Below are 26,218 nucleotides of genomic sequence, written 5' to 3'. Positions count from 1 at the left end.
GACTGAAATTCCAGAATTACCAAAATAAACGTTTCTCACACTGCAGACAGAAGAGAGATTCATGGATATACGGGATAATGTGTAATGTTTCATTGGCTCTTTGATCTTTAGGAAATCTGTCTGAACAAAACAAGCCGACTGTGGCGAGAATGTGCACAGTGTTTTATCTGAAGTCTGAGTGTGTCAGGGGGATAAATTAGCGATGGCTTGTGAGAAAGTGACATGCCAGTTTGCCACATGAAGGGAATTCCAGGGTATGGGTCCAGTTAAAATACCACAGCAGTAAAAGCCCCTCCAAATCAACGGGCCGTTTTCCCGAGGAACCAGCTTCCCCTGAGAATTCCCGTCTGCTGCCTTTTATTAAAATGGAAATTTCAACAGTGTAAAACCTGTGATTATGATAATGATGTTTTTGCTGCATTGACTTGAAAGCCTGGTCGACTTGGGGGTGGGGGGGTGGGGCATACAATTCTGATGACCCTTCTTTCTTGTAATCATTTTATGTGTTAATTATTAATGTTATAATAAAATAGTTTGTTCAGCATTCTCTGCTCTCTATAAATCCATTCAGAACTCAGAACTCTGTCTCTTTATCTTCTCTGAGTTAAGGGCTGCCCACTCATCCAGCCTGACCTGTTGGGGTCCCCTGTACCTGCGTTAGACCAGCTGCCACCTTCTAGACTGAAACCCAGGCTCCACTGCCACCTGTGTCAGACTAGCTGCCTACCCTCCTGCCACTGCTACCTGCCTAATGACCATGTTAAAACCTACATAGACTCTTAACTATCTGCCACTATTAATATCACCACCATTACCATCATTACTCACTCTGATCATCACTGCTATGATTATATTAGTTATACTGGCTATATTATAATTATTATATTATTATATTATGATATTATGATGATATCAGCACACCAGAGCAGTAGATCAGTCTTATTCTGTGGTTTTGTGATTATTTTTAATAATTTATAAATACTTCTGATCAGAGGAGGATGAGTCTTGGTTCCTCCCAAGGTTTCTTCCTCCAGCTCTAAGGGAGGTTTTCTTGCCGCTGTGGTCTTTGGCTGCTCACCGGGGGTCTTCGGTTTTTATGATTCTGTAAAGCTGCTTTGTGACAACTCCAGTTATAAAACAATGCAATATCAAATAAATGTGATTAGATTTGATCTGATTCGATTAATGACTAAATACCGGTTCTCCACTGTGACTCTTCTGATCTTCTTAAACTCAAATAAACAACATATTGTCGCAAAAACCTCCTAACTTTACAGTAACTTTCAATGGAAGCCAATGTAAAAAGATCTGATTCCAAGTAATTTTGGAGTATTTCTATTGGTCAATTCGTCAGGACCTTTCTACACAATATTTACATCATGGACATAAAAGATTTTTGACTGAGTTCCAGAAGAAACAATGAGGAATGAGCAGGTGTCCCAATACTTTTGTCTTTTTATTGTATCATCATATTGCCCACCCCTAATGCCAAGCACTGTTCATTTTAGGTAAAAGTTGTATTCCGCTTCAGTGTTTGTGTTGGTTCATTCCCTTGTAGTGAAAACCCCAATCCCAACATCCAGCTTCTGTAGTGGATTTCCAAAGATCTCTGATCAAGCGGGAGGTTGCCACTCGCTGGCTGGGGAGACTGAGACTGAGAGATTGAGAGTGACGATAACTACTGAAGCATGGGGGGGCGGAGCTATACAGAATGTGCTGACTGTTGATCCTCTAACACATAGGCCATTGTACAAGCCTATAATTTTATACCACTTATATCTAGAGTTATGTAAATTTTAAGCAGAATCTGATTGGTATTCTTTCATGAAAATAATTGAATAATTTCCTCTCTAGGCCTTGAGGTCATCCGGGTGCTCGTTCAGTTTCTTGTTATTTTAAGACTTGATTACTGCAGCTCCCTTCTGACTGGTCTTCCTCTTTACATCATCAGCCCCCTGCAATAGCCCTGTAACCCTGACTCTGGCCTACAAGCCAAGACCGGACCAGCCAGCACCTCCGTACTTGATGGTGATGGTCAAAAGCCGATCTGCATCGAGAGCCCTTCCAGCTTCAAGTACGGCTCGGCTCGACCCGCCATCCTTTAAGATCCACGGAAGACGAGCGTCCAGACTTTTTTCTGTCCTGCACCGAAGTGGTGGAACGAACTTCCCCCGGGTGTCCGAACAGCAACCGTCCAACACTCGCTGTCCTCAAACCCAGACTGAAGACCCTCCTCCTCTGGGAGGACTGTGTCTCCAGACTGACTTCTGTATTTAGTAGAGTCTAAGATTAGAGGATCTTCTGGACTCTAGCCGATATAAACTAGCTGAGGGTATTTTCTGAGTGACAGTGAAGCTCTTTTAGAAGTCGCTCTGGAGAAGAACATCTGCTATATGCCTTTAATGTGAATTTAAGTAAGAGAATTATTATTATTATTACTTATATTATTACTTATATAGTTACAGATTCTGATAAAGCTGTGGGTCATATCCAGTTTTAGTACATCTGATTTCAGAAGGACACTGTGCAGTCTGAGCAGTTCTGGACATGTGGCTCAGTTTGACCGGTCAGATAATTTTTTCATATTTTAGAATACACCATATGGACAAAAGTATTGGGACACCGCCTCATTCATTGCTTCTTCTGAACTCAAGGCTATTAGTTCCCCTTGCTTTTGTTGGAGTAACTGTCTCTACTGTCCAGAGAAGAAGACTTTCTATTAGATTTTGGAGGAGCATTGCTGTGAGGATTTGATTGCATTCAGCGACAAGAGCGTTAGTGAGGTCTCCTCATCCCCAACTCATCCCAAAAGCACCACCGTCATTCCAAAGAACACCGATCTTCCACTGCTCCACAGCTCAATGTCAATGGGGTGCTTTATACCCCTCTACTAGCCCACACCTGGCCTGGCATTAGGCAGCATGGTGCCAATAGGTTCCTTGTTTATCTGCTCCAGAGATTCAGGGCCTGGAGAAGCAGTGTAGGCAGCAATGGAATGCATCCATTAGACGGAGTGTCCACAAACTTTTGGTTCAGATGAACAGATGTTAGATGAGCACATATGATTAGCTGCAACGCAACTTTATTCATGAAGTGGTATCAGAGTACAGTTTAAGATCCACAGTCTTTTTTTTTTTTTCATTACACAAAAATATACCTAAAAACAAAACACTGTAGGTTCCCAGCCCTGACAAACACACACTTCCACTGAGACCCGTTTATAGTGGTCTCTCATATACGTACAGTCTCATCATCAGGACCACAGACACACTCACACATACACACACCTTCACATTCAAAAGTGATCAATCTAGCTTAAACCTAAACGCAACTAGAGTTGTGTTTCTTCTGTAGGGACTCATCTCAGACCAGCAGATAGAGGTCCCTCTCCATTCACCATGAACCTGTGTTCACGTCTCGAGACCTCGATAACAAACGAACGTCATAACTCGCCCAAAACACTCGTAGAGAGAGAGAGCTCGTAGGCATGAAGCTAAAGACATGCGGACACTAGCCGCAGTCAGTCTTGTTCACGGTTAGCATTGCTGGAATTGGCCTTTAACGTAAAAAAAATGGGCACCCATCAAAGCAAGGGCTGTGCGAGATCTGAAAAAATGGCCTCTGCAGCCCCCTGATACTGTTAGCCGTGTTTTTAGCTAGCATTCTGAGGGTTGTCTTTCAGATCAATAGCTGAAGATATGAAAACCTGGTTTTACTGTTTCAGTGTTAGCCGTGATAGCATTTTCGGTTTTGTTCTTTAGCTAAAGAGCTAGAGATATCAAAACTGGTCTCTACTAGCCTTTGTTATTGTTAGCCATGTTAGCATGTTTGGGTCTGTCTTTAGCTAAAGAGCTAAAGATATAAAAAATATTAAGACTGGCCTTTAAAAACCTTTTCAATGATATTCATGTTAGCATTTTGGGTTTGTTCTTTAGCTAAAGAGCTAGAGATATCACAACTGGTCTCTGCTAGCCTTTGTCATTTTTAGCCATGTTAGCATGTTTGGGTTTGTCTTTAGCTAAAGAGCTAGAGATATCACAACTGGTCTCTACTAGCCTTTGTTATTGTTAGCCATGTTAGCATTTTGGGTTTGTTCTTTAGCTAAAGAGCTAGAGATATCAAAACTGGTCTCTACTAGCCTTTGTTATTGTTAGCCGTGTTAGCATGTTTGGGTTTGTCTTTAGCTAAAGAGCTAGAGATATCAAAACTGGTCTCTACTAGCCTTTGTTATTGTTAGCCATGTTAGCATTTTGGGTTTGTTCTTTAGCTAAAGAGCTAGAGATATCAAAACTGGTCTCTACTAGCCTTTGTTATTGTTAGCCGTGTTAGCATGTTTGGGTTTGTCTTTAGCTAAAGAGCTAGAGATATCAAAACTGGTCTCTACTAGCCTTTGTTATTGTTAGCCGTGTTAGCATGTTTGGGTTTGTCTTTAGCTGAAGAGCTAGAAGTATGCAAATATGAAAATTGCTTTCCATTGTTAGCTGGGATAGCATTTTTGTGTTTGTTCTTTATTTAAAGAACTAGAGCTATAAAAAAAATAATATAAAGACTGGCCTTTACAGCTTTTGTCTCTGTTAACCATGTTAGCATGTTTGGGTTTACCCTTTAACATTAACAAACGCTCACCCAATTTAAAACAATGGGCATTGTAGAAGCCTTTACATTTAAACCACTAATATCTCAAGTCGTGTAAATTGTGCTATATTCTCAAAAATAATCAGAATCTAACATTTAAAATCCTTCCTCTGGGCTAGGAATTTGTAGTCTTTCATAAGTGAAAGTTAGAGGCATACGATATATGACAACGGTTTCCAAGAGCTCATCTGCTCTCTCAGTTACCAGACGTAGCTTTGCTGTCCATTTGAGGTGGTGAATTCAGGATTCTGTGGAAAAGACACTGCCTGGAGGAAAAGACTTCTCCATCTGGTAGAGCTGGAACTCTTCACGGCCTCTCAGGTTAAATTGTAAGTAGAGTACTTTATGCAGGCCTGAAATCGCAGATGGCCCAGGTTTGGCACATTAAGCCTTGCATGTGGTTTAGATCGGTCCAGTACAGGCTAGTCTGTTGATGGGCAGACCCATCCAGCCTCAGCTAGCCCACTGACTGTTAAGCTGCCCAAGTCCATGTCAGCTGGACTCTTCAGAGTATGCTAGGCTTCGGTTAGCATTTGCATCATGCTAGAGTGAGATGGTTGTTCCGGTCTACAGTTGGTAGAAGGTCTTTCTTTAAGGGAGTCGACGTCATCGAAGAACCTCTGTCTTTTGACTTGAAGAGATCAGAGACGTAAAACACCTGGGAAATGAAAACACAGTGTTATTCGCTATCAGGATCGTCTACTGGACTGTGCACTGGAGATGATTACAGTCGTCCCTGTTGCCCAGGCCTAGTCGCCAACAGTGTGCACTCACCGAGCATTTTATCAGGACCATTATCAGCCGATTTTTTAAGCATTGCTTGACTGTTGGTGTCAGACGAGCTGGTCTGAGTATGTCTAGATCTGCGGATCTTAAGGGATTTTCAGCACAACCGTCTTTAAAAGTTTACCAGTGAGGGTCAGTTCTGCAGACGGAAACCCTGGGGTCAATAACCTAGAACGGTCAGGCTGGTTAGAGCTGACAGAAAGGCTACAGTAACTCTGTACAATTGTGGTGAACAAACAGCAGGAGGACGGGTAATGGCAGTTTGGCCCAAAAATTATTTGACTTTTTGGCAAAAAAAGAAAAATTATGTTCAATTATATATACACACACACTGGACAAAAGTGTTGGGACACTTGCGCATTTACTAATTCTTAAAAAAAAGAAGTATTGCTACAACAGCAGAAGACCAATAGTTCGGTCCAAAAAATTATTTGACTTTTTGGCAAAAAATTTAAAATTATGTTCAATTATATATACACACACACTGGACAAAAGTGTTGGGACACTTGCGCATTTACTAATTCTTAAAAAAAAGAAGTATTGCTACAACAGCAGAAGACCAATAGTTCGGTCCAAAAAATTATTTGACTTTTTGGCAAAAAATTTAAAATGATGTTCAATTATATATACACACACACTGGACAAAAGTGTTGGGACACTTGCGCATTTACTAATTCTTAAAAAAAAAGAAGTATTGCTACAACAGCAGAAGACCAATAGTTCGGTCCAAAAAATTATTTGACTTTTTGGCAAAAAATTTAAAATGATGTTCAATTATATATACACACACACTGGACAAAAGTATTGGGACACTTGCGCATTTACTAATTCTTAAAAAAAAAAAGGGTTGCTACAGCAGCAGAAGACCAATGGTTCCACTTCTGTCAGCCAAGAACAGAAAGCTGAGGTGGAAGTGGTTTGTTGGATACTGGACAACTGAAGACTATAGACTATATCTTGGCTCACTTTGAACTCATTAAAACCACCATGTGCATTCCTTCATGACCACAACTGACCATCTTCTAAGGGCTGCCTCCAGCATGATTGATGATCTCACAAAGCAGAACTGCTTCACTGTTCTTTCTAGTCACCAGATCTGAATCCAGTAGATCACCTGTGGGATGTGGTGGAATGGGAGCTTCACAGCATGAAGCAAAAGCAAGTGCTCCTGAACAATCTTTAGGAATTGTGTGATCCAGTTGCAGAGTCAACATGAACCAGAATCTGAGTCCACACCAAAGGCCAAATTTTCAGTGCAATCAAGGCCATCTTCCCATGTTCCTAATAAAGTGCTTGGTGAGTGTTTTTATTAAATTATTGAACCAAATAAGCTATAATAAAGTAAATCTGTAGATTTAATCATCATAATATCAGTAATGAATTCAGATCTTCAGGTAAATTAATCTATCATCGCTATTAGCAACCCTAACAATGACAACAGGTGTATCTACTGTAGGAATGTAACTGTATGTGTGAGCGAAGGAACAGGAGTACTCACGATGCAGTAGGCCACCAGGGCGCCCTGCGCAAAGCCGGCCAGTACATCAGTGGGGTGGTGTTTGTGATCAGAGACACGGGATAGGCCGGTGTAGAAGGCCATCATGAGGAGGGTAAACTGCACCAGCGGCCGCAGGAGCCGGGCCCCCTCCCAGGTGAACCTGGACTGTAGGTACAACTGCAGAACCACAGACAAGAGAGTTAACCTTATTAAACAGAATTTAATGAATTTCTCACATTTAACGAATGTAGAATTTTTGTTTTCTGGCTAAAAGTTATGAAAGTAACTGCATTAAAGAGATGCACAAGGTGTGGAAAGTTCTCCATATTTTCAGAACTGCAATTTGCCAATAATTTGGTAATTTTGAAACTTTGAATTTTTGGTTTATATTGTAGTTTTGCATTGATTAAAATGACTAAATAAAAACAAAAGTTAATGCTGTACAAATGTGAACAGAACTATGTGTTCAATCAAAAAAAAAAAAAAAAAAAAAAATATATATATATATATATATATATATATATTTTTTTTTTTTTCCCAAATTTATTTTATATATAAGGTTTTTGCATGACAGGGACGACAAAACAATAACTATTTTGTTGCTGTCACACAACCTTGTATCTTCTAAACAGCAGTTTTACAGGAGAAGGAAACTTGATTCACATGATGTCAAAAAAATGTAGAAAAAAAAAAAAAATAAAAAAAATAAATAAATAAATAAAATAAAAATAAAATAAATATATATTTTTTCAAATTTATTTCATATATAAGGTTTTTGCATGACAGGGACAATTTGCGTTTTGACAGTGATTGTGATTGGTGTATTTAAGCCATCTTATTGTTTAACTGAGCATTGTGATACTACAGGCATTACTACAGGGAAGAACCTGCAGTGTATTGTATATCAAATAAATATAAAATAGAAAGTGCAGATTAGGACTGGGCGATATCAGAATATTTAATATTGTATTGTGATAAATTTAGTTAACATTGTACGTAATATGTTTTTCTAAGCATATCAAGGGTATTGTCAGTGCTTACAGGACACAGATTAACTGCACATTTCATTACTAACTAATTAGTCACTTTTAATTGGATGAAGTGCAGCAGATTCTGAATTACAATCACTGCCCTCAGTACGGGAGAGTATCTGAATCAGTAATTTTTTAAAATCTGCCAATACTATTGCAGATTGTCTGCGATCGCGAAATGTGAAAATGTGAAAATGTCTTTGAATATTTTTACCATATCGCCCAGCCATAGTGTGTATTATTAACTGTGTGTAGACTGTTGTGCATACTTACAGCCAAGTAGAGCATGGTGTACATGGAGAAAGAGGCGTGGCCTGAGAAAAATGACTTCCTGTTGAGAGATTAAAACGATTTCAGGACCTTTTCAATACCGAATTATAGATTTGTAGAGAATTTAAATAAATAAATAAATAAAAAAACAGTACAAGGACAAGGGCAGCACCAGATATCATTGTTAGTCTATGCACGAGCATCAGATCTTAGCACAGCTTAACATAATGAATGGAGACTGCAGATAATCCTCACAGGTGCAACGATGCACATCCATCAATTTCCTCACAGGCATTAGCCTACATAATACAGCTGAGGCACATTCTAATATCCTTACGTAACCAGCCCTGTAGCTCGGCTGGAGACGGCTACAAAACGCAACGCTTTCAATGGTTTCACTGGTTTCAATGGTTTGATTAGGCTAATAATCTAGAAGCTGTATATGTGCTAAAACTTAAGTACTAATAAGGCCCTGATAAGCCTCACGTCATACCGAGCTTCCTGCACCCTGCTGTCGTCTCCCGTGCACATGTAGTCGGTGATGTAACCGAGGGAACAGTTGATCATGGAGAAGTCCGGCCTGCAGACGTCCAGGAAGTGAGGTCGCAAGCGGCCCACGGACACTTTGGCGATGTCCGTGAAGGACTGGCTGACCGCGCAGCCGAAGATGAAAACCCCAACTTGCTTGTAGAGGGCTGACAAGTAGGGGTTCCTCACAAATGCGTTGGAGCCCTCGTGCAGGTAGTGGATCCTGTAGCTCTCGCCTATTGTGATCTGGGTGAGGCATTGAGGATACAAAGAGAGGATGGGTTAATGGCAGTTCGGCCCAAAAATTATTTGACTTTTTGGCAAAACATTAAAAATTATATTCAATTATATATATATATATATATATATATATATATATATATATATATATATATATATACACACACACACATACATATATATACACACACTCTATGGACAAAAGTCTGTTGCATTCAGCAACAAAATCATTAGTTAGTGAGGTTAAGATGTTGGATGATGATCACCACCCCACTGTACCTCATCCCCAACTCCTTAACTCATCCCAAAAGTATTGGATGGAGCTCCACCATCCATCATTCCAGAGATCACAGTTCTTCCACTGCTCCACAGCTCAATGCTGGGGGGCTTTATATCCCTCTAGCCCACGCCTGGCTTTAGGCAGCATGGTGCCAATAGGTTCATCAATGTTTATCTGCTCTGGAGAGTCCCTGTTAGTTTCCCCACCCACTACCTATGCCTACCTACCCACACCTCCCTGTCACACAATGCGAAAAGTCTGCCATTTTCAGTGGGGGGCGGGTAAGGCCAACAGTGTCACTTCCTAATCAGCCTGAGTGACGCAAATCTCCACCATATGGTGCAAATAACCGTACTGTGTGTAGGAGCTGCTCAGCACTAAAGCACATCTTCACCATATACGGATTCGTTTATTTACAATTTATTAATATGAACCTAATGAATAATAATTATAATATTCATTTATTTATTTATATTAATCTGTTTTTACCCCCGCAATGCCCCCGACACTAGTGAAGGTAGACCAAAACACGCCCCCTTAACTGCCGCCGGGCAACCAATGCACCTGGAGGGAGGCGCCACATACCCTCGATGCTTCGATGCTCTAGCCCGCAAACGCCACTGCTAATAACTAGCAGCATGATCGGGATTCGAACCAGCGATCAACTGATCATAGTGACCGTGCCTCGGGGCCCCTGAATAATAATAATAATAATAAAAAAAATTATACATTTATAATAATAAAAATACTAAGTATATCATATAATAAACTATTTAAATGTATATAAATGTATGGGGGCTTTATATAAATTAAAAAAAAAAAAAAAAAAAATTAAAAATATATTAAAATGCTACAGTAAAATTTTGCACTGTTTTTCTGTAGAAAACTTAGAACCTGTTGCTGCCTTGCATTTTCATGTCTGGGTCAGATCTGGATCTACCTTTTATGGTTGTTTCCATTTTAAATGCTGTGACTTACAGTAAACCTCAGCAGCTGTAACTACCAGTGTATTATACGCTAAACGTAAGGATGGACGTAAGGAACTAGCTGTTGCACATAAAAAAACTACTGTATATAAAAAACCTACAGCACAAAAGATTTTTTAAATCTTTGTTTTCCCCAGTTTAGTCCTTGTCAGGTTTCCCAGTATCACACAATGCAGAGAGAGGAAAAGGCTAGTATGTGGTTTGCACTGCTATCTGCTATTCGTACACATTTACTGATGCAGATACAAGAAGCTGTAGGGACTCAATCCACCAATGTTAGAGACTTATAAATGCTACAAAACAAATAAAATGCAGATGTTTAACCTGGACTGTAGATACAGTTACTCCATCAAAAGCAGGAGACACTCTAAATTAATAAATGAATACATTAATAAATCATAATACATTATGAATTACAATGTGCAATACCACCCCCCCCCACATACACATGTACAATTAAGGGTCAATTTGCAATTATCTGTAAATAATCTGTAAATAATATTGTTTTTCTTCAGAGTTTTTGACTATATAGGTCATTTATCTACGTTTTGCATCTCAATGTCTTCCTATCCCATTGCTGCTGTGACACTGTGAACTGTGATTTTCCCCACTGTAGGACTAATAAAGAATTATCTCATCTTATCTTAATACCCTTGATTTTATTTTGATTTTATTATTATTTAACTGAAACAGGAAATAAGCTGTGTACTGTTTCCTCTACCTGAACACTAGCTGCTATACTCATTACTGCACTGTACACTCGTCACACATCCATCACTGCTCTACAGACTTCCTGCATTTTACTGTCAGTACAGTAACTTAGTCTGGACCTTAATCAACCCAGCCTTCATGCACACATTTGTATATTTTTGTATTTATGGCGTTTGTACTTGTTGTTTATGCACCCTGTCCCCTAATGTGTCTACTGTCCTTGCACTATTGTATCATGTCCTACCTATTTCTGCACGGGAGACTTAGCCTCACAGTGTTTGGTTGTACTGTACAGCCCCGTATCAGTATAAAGACAAGTCGAATTAATTTGAATAGAAACAATGAACGAGCAGGTGTCCCAATACTTTTGTCAACATTTTAGTGCAGTAGTCCAGCATCAGCTAAAATTTCTGCTCTTCTGGCGTTTAATAAATACATCACCAAACATCAGCTCATATGAAAGATCAAAAGAACTGCAGGTATTAATATTCAGATCATCATCATTGATCTCTGATAAAATTGCATAAACAAGCCCAGATCTCATAGAGCCCCACGTTCCCGACTGACATCTTCTTCTGCTTTTCCTCCACTCGGCCTGTTTGAGTGGCATTTCGCTTCATCGCTAAACACACAGTCCTCAAGCCAATCCATTTCTCCACATCTGGATGTCACTTCTGGAATTTTGGCCAGTTTGAAGCTCAGGGCAACACACTGGGGCGGCATGATTGAGGGCAGTGTTAATGCAACCCATGTGTTCAACCCCGGCCCCCATCCTCCACCCTCCTTTTACACTCCTCGCTGAGAAATGTGCGTGCAAGGACTTTGGGGGAGGTGGAGAGGGGATCTTAGGGGCTCATGGCTGGTACCAATAAAGAGAAGTGCTGAGCTAGCTGTCGAGTCTCATGCTGGTAGCCTGGTGTTTGGTTTAGAGCCTCAAGTTTGAAGTCTGGAGCATCAATGAGAGCCAAGACGTTTGTGTATTACACTCTGATCAAAGAATCTGCTATGCGGAGAGGGGGGGGATCTGATCCTAGGCCTAAAAGCAGGGACGGTCTACCAGTACTGCTGCTGATCGGTTCTTCCACCGAACAGGCTTGGCTTAAACTAAAGTATCTGGGGGGTTGGGGGGGGGGGGGCTGAGAAGTACTGCTTGTCTTTTTTGGTATGTACAGGTCTACTCCCGGCCCGCCCGTCGGTGAAATCCTCCACCAGTTAACTCGCCATCATCCTGCACATTCCTCCCGTCCCCCCGCTTCCTTGTTTAAGGAAATGAAAACGTCTCATTTGGAAAAACCAACTCTCTGAGTCCTAGACGAGAGAGTTTTTTTGACTCGCCGTCAATCCAACTCAACTTCCAAAAGAAAGGGCCGAACGAAAACATCTCTGGAATCTGAGAGATTGAGTTATTGCAAGACAAGGGTCTAGTTAGAGGGTAGAGTGGGAAAGGATGTGTGGCTATTTGATGCAACAGCTGATTTCATTCAGACTGACTCTCTCATTTAAAGGAGCCCTAGATTCTTGGTATGGTTGAATATTGAGACAAACCATGAACCTCAAACCCTGCCGGTCCTCCTTCAGAAGAACCTCCAGCAGAACCTAAACAGAGCTGGAAAACAGGCCGATTCCAAAACCCCAAAACTGTTACATCACAGTCTCGACTCGTTATATTTGAACATAAACCCCGCCTACTAGTCAAAGCTCTAGTAAAAGCTGGGCGAAATGGTAAAACCCGACAACGACGACTGGTGTTGTTGATACTAGAGAGCAGCTCATCACCTCCAGACTCCAGTTATGGGAATATGGGTTGCTATGGGAATCAGGCCTCAGGGGTGCAAACAGGGATCCGTGATAGGTTAAAAGCTAATGCTAGCTGATGCCATCTCTTCCCTCCATTGTCCAATTTTTGTTCTCGAAAACAAACTGGACTCCCTCAGCTAAGCCAAGCATTAGCATATATATATATATATATATATATATATATATATATATAATTAATTAATTAAGCCAAGCCAAGCCAAACCCAGCAAGGGGGGGCAGGGCTAAAGGACAGCGGCACTATCCAGTAAGACTCTGGAATAATTACAGTGTTTTTGTTTTACTGTGAAAACTGTGCTATAATATTACGAGAGCCCTGTGAGCCGCTGCGTTGCCGTAAATCAGTAAACCAGCCAATCAGAGAAAAGCTTAGTTTATTTTTTACCCTCCATAAACACTGTGTACGAGGAAAAACTGCATGTTTCATTTTGAGGCAAATAACAGGGTGGTAAATATGCTTGTTAAATGGCATCTCAGCATTTTCCACCCCAACCCAAGTCTATTTATACATCTGGGCGCTAAAAATACCCAGTAAATGCATTCTTAGCTGGTAAAGTGTGAAAATCTAAAGAGCTCCTTGGTGCACATCCCAAGCATTTCACGCAAACTCCTGCTAAAAAGCCCATAAATGTAGCCTGAAATTGCACAAACAGTAATTAAGCATTTCCTGCTGTCTGGCGTGGCGCAGTGTGTGGCTCCATGCAAACGAGGCTTCACACCAGCAGCCATTAACATGGACTGAATAAGAGAGAGGAAAACAAGGGGATTTAAGTACACACTGTGGGTTTACCTACAGTTCTTTCACCTCTGGTGGAACCCTTTTGGCTGGTTCCCAAACAAATGGCTACTGGGTGGAGACTGGATGCATGCAACAGCATCTATTTTTTATTTATTTATTTATTTATTTATTTATTTATAAATGTGATGTGTGTCCGAACTATCTCATCCGATGAGCACCAGACAAATGGAGGGGAAGTAAGACTGGACCTGGGTTTCCAAAAAATCCTTTTGGCACCCAGCTGATGTTGAAATGGCAGAGCGAGCATCACACTGAAGACTCTCTCTACCAGCTAAGATGACCTTAAAAAATAAAATGTTGCGGGAAATTGGACCCGGAGCGATTCCGATCTGTCTGAGAGTCGACAGCAAAGCTTTGGATACCAAAGGTTTCAGATTATAAGATTTAAACAATGTAGTCTGACAGTCAGCCCTGAATGGAGGCCCCAATTAAGCCACTTTCACCAAGTTACTGCAAAAAAGACAAGAAATATGGACTAAAATTGGCCACAAAAATAAATAAATAAATAAATAAATCAGTAGTTAAAAAGGGAAATCCAAAGATTTTCGAAGTTTCTACGTCACTCAATTTCTAAATATTCAAGTCTTTCAGACTTTTCAAGTCAGAACTGTTCACAGTGGTGGTGAATGGAAACAGACCTAGACCCACCCAGCACCAGACGTCATACCGTTGCCGTCCAGTGAAAAACATGCATCTCCAAAATGGTGACTTTCCAGGAAAAGGCTTGGTAAAATTAATAAGTGCTTATGTAAAGTAATTTAAAGCATTTCTATTGGTCCATTCATCCAGAATTATTAACACAGTGAACAGAAGCAGCTACAGGCTTCAAACCATGGAGAAAACTAATAACAGACAAACATGGAGATGAATGTTTTACATTGTTCAGCAGCGATATGGACATTGTTTTTTGGGCTACATCTGTTTGGCCATTGGTGAAAATTGGGCTGTGTTTAACCCCAAAGTGGACATCTTTTATAGAATACATATAGCCCTGATATAGCCATTAAAGTAACCTGATGAAAATGTCAATGAACAATCCCAGACTAGTCTTTCTGAGCACGATCACTGCTGTTTAAAAGCTTCATATACTGACGTTTTGGGAAAGAAAGAGACGTTTAACCCCTTAGAAAGCCGATGTTCCGCTGGATGGCCCCACCAGTTAGTACAAAAATCCCAGTAATACACCTTAGTGTGTGATAAGCCCTTCTGCACTAGGGGTTAGTCCAGACATAGACGTCTAGACGTCTTTTCAACGACCTGAAAGGGCAGAATTTTTCAACCAAATATCAGCTTTGTTAAGACAGCGCGCAAAGTCGTCTTTTCAACGTCTTCTCAACCAGGGTTTTCTGGGTGGGTGAACGTCTAAAAGCTCCCTCACAAAGTGACTGTTACGCCAAATGGTTATGAATACACTGCCGGAGTGCCATGTTTTTTGTTTGTCTTTTTTTTTTAATCTATTCATGGTGGATGGATACCTGTAGGGCATTTTGAGGCACAATAGTCCCTTAGGAAAACGGGATTACCACTATTTTACCACCATCGACATTCCACATAAAACTCAGGTATGGACACGTTTTTTTTTTTTTTTTGGGGGGGGGGGGGGACGACGACACCTGGACAATCTGATTAGATAAGTTTCTTTACAATGAACCTCCATTTCGTACCAAAGCCCAACTCTGACCATTTTAGAGGCTGAATTATGCAGAAATGTTGATAAATGAGTGGAATGAGCTGCCAGTAGAAATGAGCTGGTTGGCTTTTAAACCATTTTTTAAATCATCATTTAGGTAAGACCTACTTTTCATACCATGGAAGACACTTTGAGGAGCATGAAGCTGAGTGACAAAATGAAGAGCTCTGGACAAAGTGACGAGACCATGCTCAGATTCTCTGGTTCTACTATTTATAGGCAGTGTTTTTAGAGAAATATTACTATTTATAGCATTTATTTATCTGTAGAAATGCCAACTATTCAAAAACTGCTGCTCAAATAATGCAAATAAATGATTATTATAATAATTATAATGTAAAGAAGTTATTATTGAAATTTTAACAACACAGTACTAATATCTGAACTTCAGAAATCACTATGCTGAAATAACCTTGATGTCCAATCACAACTCTCATGTTGCTGTTGGGACTTTATGCCATTCATAGTCTGCAGATTTAGCTAACTCAGCTCTGTTAGATGAAATTCCTGGAATATAACGGCTGCCAGACACGTAGAGATGCAGATTTAGGAAAAATTGGGGTATATATACCTCAATAATAAGCACACAGTAACTAAATATTAATGTTAATAAAAGCCTATGAGGTATTTTTCTTACTTAGTTGAACATGAAGAGTAGCAGTTCATGCCAAGATGCTACTAGCTGCTAGCATTTTTTCCTTTAGTCTCATAAGTACACTGTTCTGCAGTGCGGGACAGGCGGCTGCAGCGCGGGACAGGCGGCTGCAGCGCGGGACAGGCGGCTGCAGCACGGGACAGGCGGCTGCTGAGTGCTTGGTACATTTGGTAAACTTACAGAGAGGACGACGATGAGCGTCCCGGCAGCTGATAGAACCCCATCACTGATGGTCTCTCTGTTCTTAGCGGGGTACTTTATGGACTCGTCGCTGCAGTAGAAGCCACGGCGGTACGGCCGGACAGCGCTGGACTCTATGATCAGGAATGGCAGACCAGCTGCAGGACAAAGAGAGGAAAACAGGTGTCAGTATGAGGAATCTGGATGAGGAATTCAGACAATGTGTGTGTGTGCATCAAACATCAGCACATCAGATTGCCTATATGATTCACAGGATCATTCTCACAGGTCATAGCCGTAAAATACTTAATATGGACAGAAAGTATTGGGACACCTACAGAAGCTTTAATGATTTCACATTCTAAACCCATTAGCTTTATGAATAAGGAGCTGTTCCCCCTTTGCTCTAAGCTCTACCAGCAGCAGCAGGTCTGGAGCTCTGCAGTTATTGGAGGCTCTGCTCTGAGCTCAGCACTCGGCCCTGACCCCACTCTGTAACTTTACGTGATCTGACAGACACTCGGTGGCTGAGCTGCTCTCTGTGAGCTGTTCCTCCTAAGAAGAAGTGAAACACTCTGTAGTTCCATCTGACCGAACCTGACAAACTGCAGAAGGACGTATTTATAGGGCTGTAAATAACCGCAGAGCGTTTACTGTAGTGTGCCTTTGTAGAGACGGCCGAAGGACACTTTAAACTGGCCTGACTGGACATTAAGAGGATCGCAAATAAACAGACTGACCAGACTCTAAACACTGGCCAGGCTGATGGGGAATGTGATAAAGTTCCAGAGCAGATAATCACAACGGCAGAGAAAACAGGACAGTGTCTCTCTCCGGGCCGGTTTTCTGTCTTCAGGCAAAAAGCAGCTTTGAAGTTCGCTTGGGTTCGATTCATCACTGAACTCTGGGGATGTTTACGGGGGGCAAATTGGGCAAGAGTTTTATTATTTATAATCTGTTTACTAAAAAAAAAAAGATCCAGATTTGAACGGCAAATGCCAAACAAGCTTGAAGGATTTCCCAGATGATCACCATCAGTGACCAGTGCGCTTCAGAGTTAACCCCTTAAACAGCCCAGGGCCACAACTAGCCCACCAGTTTGTACAGAAGTACCCGGATAAGGGCTTTTCCATACCAATTCACCCACAGGCATTATTAATATGGAGCTTGTCCTCCTTTACTCTAAGCTCTACCAGCAGCAGCAGGTCTGGAGCTCTGCTGCAGTTATTGAGTCAGTTGGAGGCTTTTCTGCACTCTGCTCTGAGCTCAGCACTCAGCCCTGACCGGTCTGACAGACACTAGGTGGACACTGAGCTGCTCTCTGTGAGCTGTTCCTCCTAAACGCTTCCATTGTTTTTCTATGAAAGCTTCTGTGTTTGAGCTCAGTCGTGTTCGAGGCTAAACTTCTCTAAACTACAATAAAATATTATACGAAAAATAAATGGACACTAGCTAGCAATTTAACTTGTGATTAATAATCGTGATTAATCCCAGCATATTGTTGTGATTTATGCTATTTTTTATATGCTAACTTTTTAATAGATTGACACCACTAATATTATATTATGTGTGTATGTATATATAATGTACACACATATATATTTTGATTATATATATATATATATATATATATATATATATATATATATATATATATATATATATATATAATATTAGTGGTGTAAAATGTAATGTAAAATAAAATTTAATTAATTATTCAATGTAAACAAAAACTATTAGCTTTTGTTTACATGTAATAATTAATAAATTTATTTAAAAATTAGATTGACACCACTAATATTATATTGTGTATATATATATATATATATATCTATATATATATATATATATATATATATATATATATATTCTAATATTAGAATAATAATAATAATAATAATACACTAATATTTATATATATATATATATATATATATATATATATATATATATATATATATAATATTAGTGGTGTTTAATAGCATAAATCACAACAATATGTAAACATAAAATTAAAAATTAATTAAAAAATACATATATTTTTTAATTTAATTAATTATTAAATGTAAACAAAACGAATATATATTAGTTGTTGTTTACATTTAATAAATAATTAAACTTAATGTTTAAAAACTGGTAACTAAAAAAAAATATTTGATTACTTTGGAGCATAGTTCTGAAGTCTGAAAATCTGTCCAGTAAGAATTAACTGGTCTTACTGGACTTATTGATGGAAATCCATGAGGTGACCTAGAAGACCTGCGGTACTGTAGGTGAGCAGGCTGAGCAGTCCGACACTACAGCTCACATTTAGAGTCAGTTTCAAAAATTAAACCTTCACAGCATCCAGACGAGGCTTGACTTGATCCTAACTGATCTCTCCGCTGCATCAGGCCATGAGCCAGCACATGCTCAGAGCCTGATGGATTTACCAGCATGGATGGGTTTAAAGCATGCCTTCATCTCAGCACAAGAGTACGCCACACAACCCAGACAGGCTTTTGGAGATTTCAGAGAGAATGAAATTTTACATGTTGAATTTTTTGTCTTTTCTTTTTTACATTAGGTAGAATGTAAACGTTATTAACGTAGTGTCCACTCCTGCAGTCCATACAGTCCACAGAGGAAACCCAACCTGCAAAAACAGCCTGTTTTAATGGTGCTTTTTGGTCAACATAATTGGTCTGTTAATGGGGACAGAGGACAGCAAGACTCAGAACTGGATTGGGATTAAAATAGCCAATACCCGATCCATTCAAATAGGCCAGGATCTGCCCGGAGCCAACATTTTAGGATCCTACATCCCTACATTTCACTAATTTTGCACCAAGGCCTGCAGTTCTCCTTCAGCCAAATTTCATGTAGTCAGCTTTCTGGCTGGCCTCCTGCTTCCCGGCGTTGCAGCCAGCTTCTGGATTTAGCTCAGAAACGGGTTTTGAAAGAACGCATGTCGAACTTTGGACTGAAATCTTAGCTGTTCATTCCGACGACTCAGAACCTGCCAGAAAAGCCCTGTTTTAGCAAAAGTCAAAAGCAGTTCAGAGAAGCTGCAAAATGGGAGGAGAAGGAAGGGACTTCGAGGCTGCTGTCGAAGAGGTTGCTGGTCAGTAATTGACACACACACAGATTTTCCAGTCCCCCTTGGCGGGATAAGTGTGCATACATGTGTTTGAGAGCTGTGTGGACAGATGAGGACGTCTGGGCCGTGCGGTTAGGGCTGCGCTTGTGTGCTTTCTGTCTAGACGGAAGATCGTCTGTAATGAAACTTGTGTATCACAGGTACTTAAATTACCCCCCCCAAAAAAACCTGTAATTGAACACTTTAGTCCTCTGTCTGAGCTCGAGATGTGATCGTTTCATAAAGCAAGTCCAGATCCCAGTTGCAGTGAGGAGGGGCTCAGATGGTGCAGAGCAGCGCTTCTCAGTCCCGCTGATGGAGAACCCCTGCCCTGCATATTTTAGAATTTCCTGTGCATAACACAGCTGGAATTGGGCGTAGCGGAGCCGGGATCTCCTCCTGGAGATCTACCTTCCTTCAGGTTTCAGCACGAACCTAAATCCAAACACTCTTCAGCTCAGCTCATCAAGAAGGCAGTAATCAGATGAACAGATGGGTCCAATCAAGTCTGCTTAGGTTGGATGATTGAGAATAAATGGAATGGAATGATGACAAAAGTATTTGGACGCCTGCTCATTCCTCATCGCTTCTTCTGAAATCAAGGGTATTAAAGAGTTGATCCTGCTTTTGTTGGAGTAACTGTCTTTACTGTCCAGGGAAGAAGGCTTTCTAGTAGATTTTGGAGGAGCACTGCTGTGAGGATTTGATTGCATTCAGCAACAAAAGCATTACTAAGGTCAGGTACCAAAAATACTGGATGGAGCTCCAGAAAGCACAGTTCTTCCACTGCTCCACAGCTCAATACTGGGGGGCTTTATATCCCTCTATAGCCCACGCCTGGCATTAGGCAGCATGGTGCCCATAGGTTCATGTTGATCTTCTCTCTACAGGGACTTGACAAGCTGTGTCAGCAGAAATAAGTGCAACTTAAAGCAACTGAATGCATTCATTAGAAGGGGTGTCCACAAATATTTGGACACATTGTGTATTTTGAGTCAATTAGGTGGCTTTGAGAATGAATGTTACTGGTGAAAAGGCCGAGTATTATAATGGACTGAACCCCATTCCCAGTTTTAGCTGGTCCTGAAGTACCGTCAGCCCAGAGAAGCTGCTGTTGGGAGGTAAACACTGTTTTCCGCACAGATGACCAGTTTGAGTATGAGTGGGGAGGGTACGTGGGGAGGCGGTCCTGGTAATCTCCTTCAGAATAAGCAGCACAGCAGCCAATGTGGCTACAAAGCTGATTAGCAGCCTTTAAAGCTGCACCCTCCTGCGGACAGCATGCAATTACAGTCACCCAGTCTCAAACCACCTCATAATGTGAATCTGGCAGTTGTTCTTTACACTGTATCCAAATTTCAGGACGACCGGACCAATAGAAACGCTCCAATATGACTTGGAATATATATTTTTTTTATATATTGACTGATATTGACACTGAGAAGATTTAGAAGTTTAAAAAAAACAGGTACACTACATGTCCAAATGTTTGTGGACACCCCTTCTATGATTTGCAAATGCACACACACCACATACACAGCTTGTCTAGTCCCTGTAAAGAAGTACTGCCAATAGAATAGGACTCTCTGGAGCAGATAAACATCATGAACCTATTGGCACCCTATAGGCACCATGCTGCCTAATGCCAGGCGTGGGCTATAGAGGGGTATAAAGTCCCCCAGCATTGAGGAACTGTGGAGCAGTGGAAGAACTGTGTTCTCTGGAATGATGGATGGTAGAGCTCCAGTCAATACTTTTGGGGTGAGTTGGGGATGATGAGGTGAGGTGAGGTGGGGTGATGATCATCCAACATACTGACCTTACTAATGCTCTTGTTGCTGAATGCAATCTAATCCTATAGAAAGTCTTGTTCCCTGGACAGTAGAGGTCTCTAAACCTTGGGAAAATGGCGTGTCGCAGTTCTCCACGAGTTCCAAACACAGCCATGGCTGGACATTGGACATTTAGATGAACAGATGGGTCCAATCAAGTCTGCTTAGGTTAGATGATTGAGAATAAATGGAATGGAATGATGACAAAAGTATTTGGACGCCTGCTCATTGCTCATCGCTTCTTTTGAAATCAAGGGTATTAAAGAGTTGATTCTTCTTCTGTTGGAGTAACTGTCTCTACTGTCCAGAGAAGAAGGCTTTCTACTAGATTTTGGAGGAACGTTGCTGTGAGGATTTGATTGCATTCAGAAACAAAAGCATTACTGTGGTCAGGATGTTGAAGGATTACCACACCACCTCATCATCATCCCTAACTTCCTCAACCCGTACCAAAAGAACTGGATGGAGCTCCACCATCCATCATTCCAGAGAACTGGACATTGAGGCCTACACTCTGAAAACTAATGGCACTCCCAAGGGTTCTTTGAGCCTTGCCATAGAAGAATCAATTCTGGTTGGGGAGTGTTTAATTAGTCACACATTTCTTTTATAAAAACATGGTCCTTTATGGAACCACAAGTGATTCTTCAATGGCATTGCTCAAGGAACCACTGGTAGCACCTTCATTTAGAGCGTAGAGCTTCAATACTGGCCACGTAATCAGCCATAATCCAGAATGCACTCCTCAGTGACGCTCCGTTCATCAGCCACGGTGGAATTCCCTACATGCCAGATCATTTAATTAGCCTCTTACTGGTATGAGAAGACTTAAGGGGCATGTCTACTGGCTAAAACTCACATTTAGCCCAAGATGTGCTGGAATTGAGAAGACCGGGCTGGTATACTCTGAGTAACCACGTCTCCTCGAGCCAGCCTGCCCACCGCTGTTGTGGCAGAGAGGCCGAGGCGGGATGAGCGTGTGTAAGCACACAGCTGACAGAGGGCTGTAATTACCTCTGTGCTTCCGCTACTTCCGCCGTGCGGTCACTCCCATCTGACCACATCAGCGACAGGCCTCACACTGGCTGCTTGTAGTCAAGCAATCACTGCGGCCAGTCAAAACACACTGCGGCCACGGCATAAACACACCATAAACAAGCAAATATATGAATAATTCCTGCTCTCAGGAAATATGTATTATAATAAAAATACTCCCACTGGTTTTGGAAGAGGAGATAGGCTGGTCTGCACTTTTCAACCTAGCCTAATTGTCCCCTTCTGTAATCCTGACCATAAGTTATAGGCTGACCACCCACGAGGCTTCCGAGTAATAACAGGCCACTGCCAGCTTGGTTTTAATTAGATAACCTCCTGATTATTAGTAGGACAGTAAGGAATCTGCGGAGGTCAGCTGAATCCCATATCTCCTCTTCTAGCATTGCTTGGAAAGTAGTACACATCCTGCCTCCCTGGCGTTAGGCAGCATGCTGCCAATAGGTCAGAGAGTCCTATTCTATTGACCATACCTCTCTACAGGGACTAGGCAAGCTGTGTGTGTGTGTGTGTATGTGCATTTGCACATCTGTGTCATAAATGGGTGCAGCTTACAGTAGCTGAGTGCATTCATGAAAGGGGTGTCCACAAACTTTTTTTTTTTATAACTCAGCTGAAATACCTCATTGTTATAATCTGTACAAAACCTTGTATCTTCAAAATGGTCACTTTATAGCAGGATGACAAAAAGTTGATAAAACGATATTATTCTATTAAAATAAGTAATTTCCAAGCATTTCTATTGGTCCATGTTTTGGGAAATTGTGATACAATGTAAAAGGGTAGCTAGCCTTTCATTTCTGCCAGTTTTTACATTTTGACTTCATGTGAATCTGGCAGTTGCTCCTCATATTGTGTCAGAATTCCCTGTTGAACAGACCAATAGAAATGCTCCAAAATAACCTGGAATAAAATCATTTTACATTGACTTCCATTGAAAGTCCAGAATTTTTTTCCTTCTCCTGAAAAAATGCCATTTTGGAGATATGAGGCTGTTGTAGGACAGTGGTAAAAGTTCAATCCGACGGAATATCATGGAAAATGCTCTTATTCAGAGACTCAACATGCTTTCCGGAGAATATCGTGGATATTGCGTGTGCTTGTTTCATGGCTAAGAGTGTAATAGTCCTGTTTAACTGCACACAGTGTGGCACATTAGGAAGAAAAGGATCATATTTGAATAGCAGTGTTTAAAATCTGCTGCTACTGGTGCATTTTATCTGCACATCAAACCATCACAATAATTACAGTGGATCACGAAAATGTCTTTAAAGAAATATGATGGTGTTTTTTACCAGCGAAAAATACTGAGCAAAAAATACTGACAGTGAAAAATATCCAATATCAGCATCAGCTCAGAATTCCCATATCAGCGAGTCCTTCATTTTATTTCTTTAGCTTTTAGGTATTAGTATTTTTAGGTCAATGGACACACTCTGCAGGTACTGAGCGATCTGCCACCCATCAACATGGCTGAATCAGCAAATCAGAAGCCAGTAAAGTTGTACTAGTATACGCACCCAGCACCTCACCCAGCACTACTCGTAACGTGACGTACCGTTCAGATCAGGACGTTCTTGGATGAAGCTCCACTCCTTCCAACAATAAAGTCAGCTGAGTTTCCCCTTTCGTCAGAATGGGAATGGGAATGCGGCAAAGTCCGCTAAATCTCCCCAAGAACTTGAACTGCACCCAAATTCAGATTAAGCCGACAGAAATACACCCCTCACACCAGCTGACGTGCTGTTGTTTATCCTTATAATCATACTTAATAACATCCATTCTTCTGCTGACCACAGCGCGACAGCTCCCGGCACAGCAGGCCATGCTAAGCCTCTATGCTAGAGGCCATAAATTCACCCTGCTGGCTGGCTGGCTGGCTGGCTGTGTTGAAGGCATCCACATGGCCTCGACGACAGATGTGACAAACAGCCATCAGCTGCCAGTAGACCCCAGCTCTGAGTATCCATCTGGGCAAGGTAGTAAATCAACCTTCAGTTATTCAGAACTTTATCTAGTCTGGAAAAGTACAGACCAGGCCTTCCAGCTTCTCAATCACCAACTTTTTAAGGTTTTAAGGTGTTTAATTTTAAAAGGTGCTCTGATATGATATGGTGGTCTTCCAAAAGACCTGCTTCTGCTGTTCAGAGGAGATTCCTCCTCTAGAGGCACAGAAGGTTATGTAATCATTGTGATTAGCGGTCTCTGTCTATCGTCCAAGTCCGCTCACGTCGAGGCCGAAAGGTGGCCAATATGACCTCAGGATAACTCCTGGATCCATGTGTACAAAGTCTCAGAAACAACAGCTGCATCCAGCCATGTACAACTGGAGGAAAGCAGGTCAGCGCAGTCATGAAGAAACCTCCTCCAAATCTCCAAGTTGTCAGAACTCAATAGACGTCTATGTAAGAAGATTTTAGAGCATTTCTATTGGTCCATTCATCAAGAAATTCTAAATTCTGACACAAAGTAAAGAACAGCTGCCGTTTTCATATTACGTCTAAAAGAGAAAAACAACAAAAATGGAGAAGCAAGGTTTTTGCATGAGTGGCGTCGAGAAGATCCATGGTCTAAATGGCAGAGCGGCAGTGAAAGACTGAAAAGCAGTGCGAAAGCTCTGAATGGACACGGTCAGCCCAGATAAAGACAAGCTCCTAGCTCCCCATGCTCCTCTTATATGCAAATTAATGTGAAGGAGCCTAAAACTCTGAAGACCTGCAGTAGAACTTCTTACCAAGGCCAACATTTATCAGTGTTATCAGCCTGAAGTCGCTTTTTTGGGCTCTTTTGGAGCAAAACAAAAGGACAAAGCTAAATCCTGAGAGGTGTGAAGAGAGATGAAAATAATAAAATAAATAAATTAATTAATTAAAATAATAAAAGGTTTAATTTTAAAAATACAACTAGGATGATCACAATGACGAATTTATTAAATTAATCAAATAAACTGGAAATATTTGATTGAAAAAACTGATAAACAGAGAACCACAGATCCTAATGCTTGTAAAGGTTTTGCCATTCAAAATACTGTTAAACTTTATTATACTGAATTTGCAGATTTCTAAATATGACACCCCATAATACCACCGTTTCTGCTGCTGTTTTCAATTATTGTAAGAAAAGCCTGTTGTACACACACATATGTCTATGAAATTACTAAATCATATAGTATATTAGTATTTTCGTAAATAAATATAAATATATAAATTATATAGTATATTAGTATAGTACGTTTCACTAAAATCATTTAAGAATCTTTGAAAAGCTCTTATTAGTTTATTACTGTTCATTTAGCTTCATTTTATTGGGCTCTCATTCAAATGAATGATTTTTGTCGATTAATCGTCAAAATAATCGGGAAATTACTCGATTGTTAACGTAGTTGACAAAGAAAGCCCGACTTGAGTTTATGTATTATCATTTGAAAATATGCAGAGGAGTAAAAACTCAAAAGAACTGCACTAATATTTAGATTTGACAGATATGTATATAGATTAATACACTCTCAAATCTACTGTCGCTAATCGAATAATTCTGCCCCTCAGTGCGTGACAGTTCATCGATTAAAAGAGCGCGTGCAAAGGGTTCAACTCACCGAGGAAGAGGCAGAAGAGATCCAGAAAGATGAGCACTTTCCTCTGGCTGTTGTCTTTGCCCTCGGTGGGGGTTAAGCCTGAGCTGCCGTTTCTGCTCTCCACCGCCATCACCTTCTCCCCCAGTAAACGCTGCATTTGCTCGGCTGGTTTTCCGTGGAGAGAACCTTAGAAGGATGGTGGAGAACCCGGGTACGACTTTCTGCAAGGAATCAGTGGAGGACAAAGGACAAAGATCTGCACCCAGCTCTCCAAAACCCAGAAGGATCTCCACAACAAAGGCTGGACAACTCAATTCAACTTCTGTGCGCAGCTGGGCTGGTGGACCCCCAAACTTTACTCTCCCCCAACAGAGCCGCCTTTCCCTCTCTCTCTCCTTCACCCTAAACCACGCCCCCTTTCCATCCCTCACGGCAAAGTCCGCCCTCACCCTTTTTCACCTCAAGCCACGCCCCCTCCACCTCTCCTTCCATAGCAATCCTGCTATTTCACCTCGGTGTGCTTACAGAGGATGGATG

At 41.0% G+C, this 26,218-nt stretch overlaps 1 protein-coding gene across 1 annotated transcript; it reads right to left on the bottom strand.

Annotated features, from left to right (window-relative positions):
- Window positions 1–3,173: 3,173 nt before the first annotated feature.
- On the bottom strand, window positions 3,174–25,975 carry LOC140561935 (phospholipid phosphatase 3-like). Its single transcript, XM_072687214.1, has 6 exons — window positions 25,703–25,975; window positions 16,105–16,262; window positions 8,714–8,994; window positions 8,224–8,281; window positions 6,920–7,096; window positions 3,174–5,293 (listed from the first exon to the last, which is right to left on the bottom strand). The coding sequence occupies exons 1-6, from the start codon at window positions 25,836–25,838 to the stop codon at window positions 5,174–5,176; spliced, it is 930 nt and encodes a 309-aa protein (XP_072543315.1). The 5' UTR covers window positions 25,839–25,975; the 3' UTR covers window positions 3,174–5,173.
- Window positions 25,976–26,218: the final 243 nt, after the last annotated feature.

The sequence above is a fragment of the Salminus brasiliensis genome, chromosome 9 (assembly GCF_030463535.1).
Source record: "Salminus brasiliensis chromosome 9, fSalBra1.hap2, whole genome shotgun sequence".
In the NCBI taxonomy this organism is placed as follows: domain Eukaryota; kingdom Metazoa; phylum Chordata; class Actinopteri; order Characiformes; family Bryconidae; genus Salminus; species Salminus brasiliensis.
This window is presented reverse-complemented; position numbering and strand designations above follow the sequence as displayed.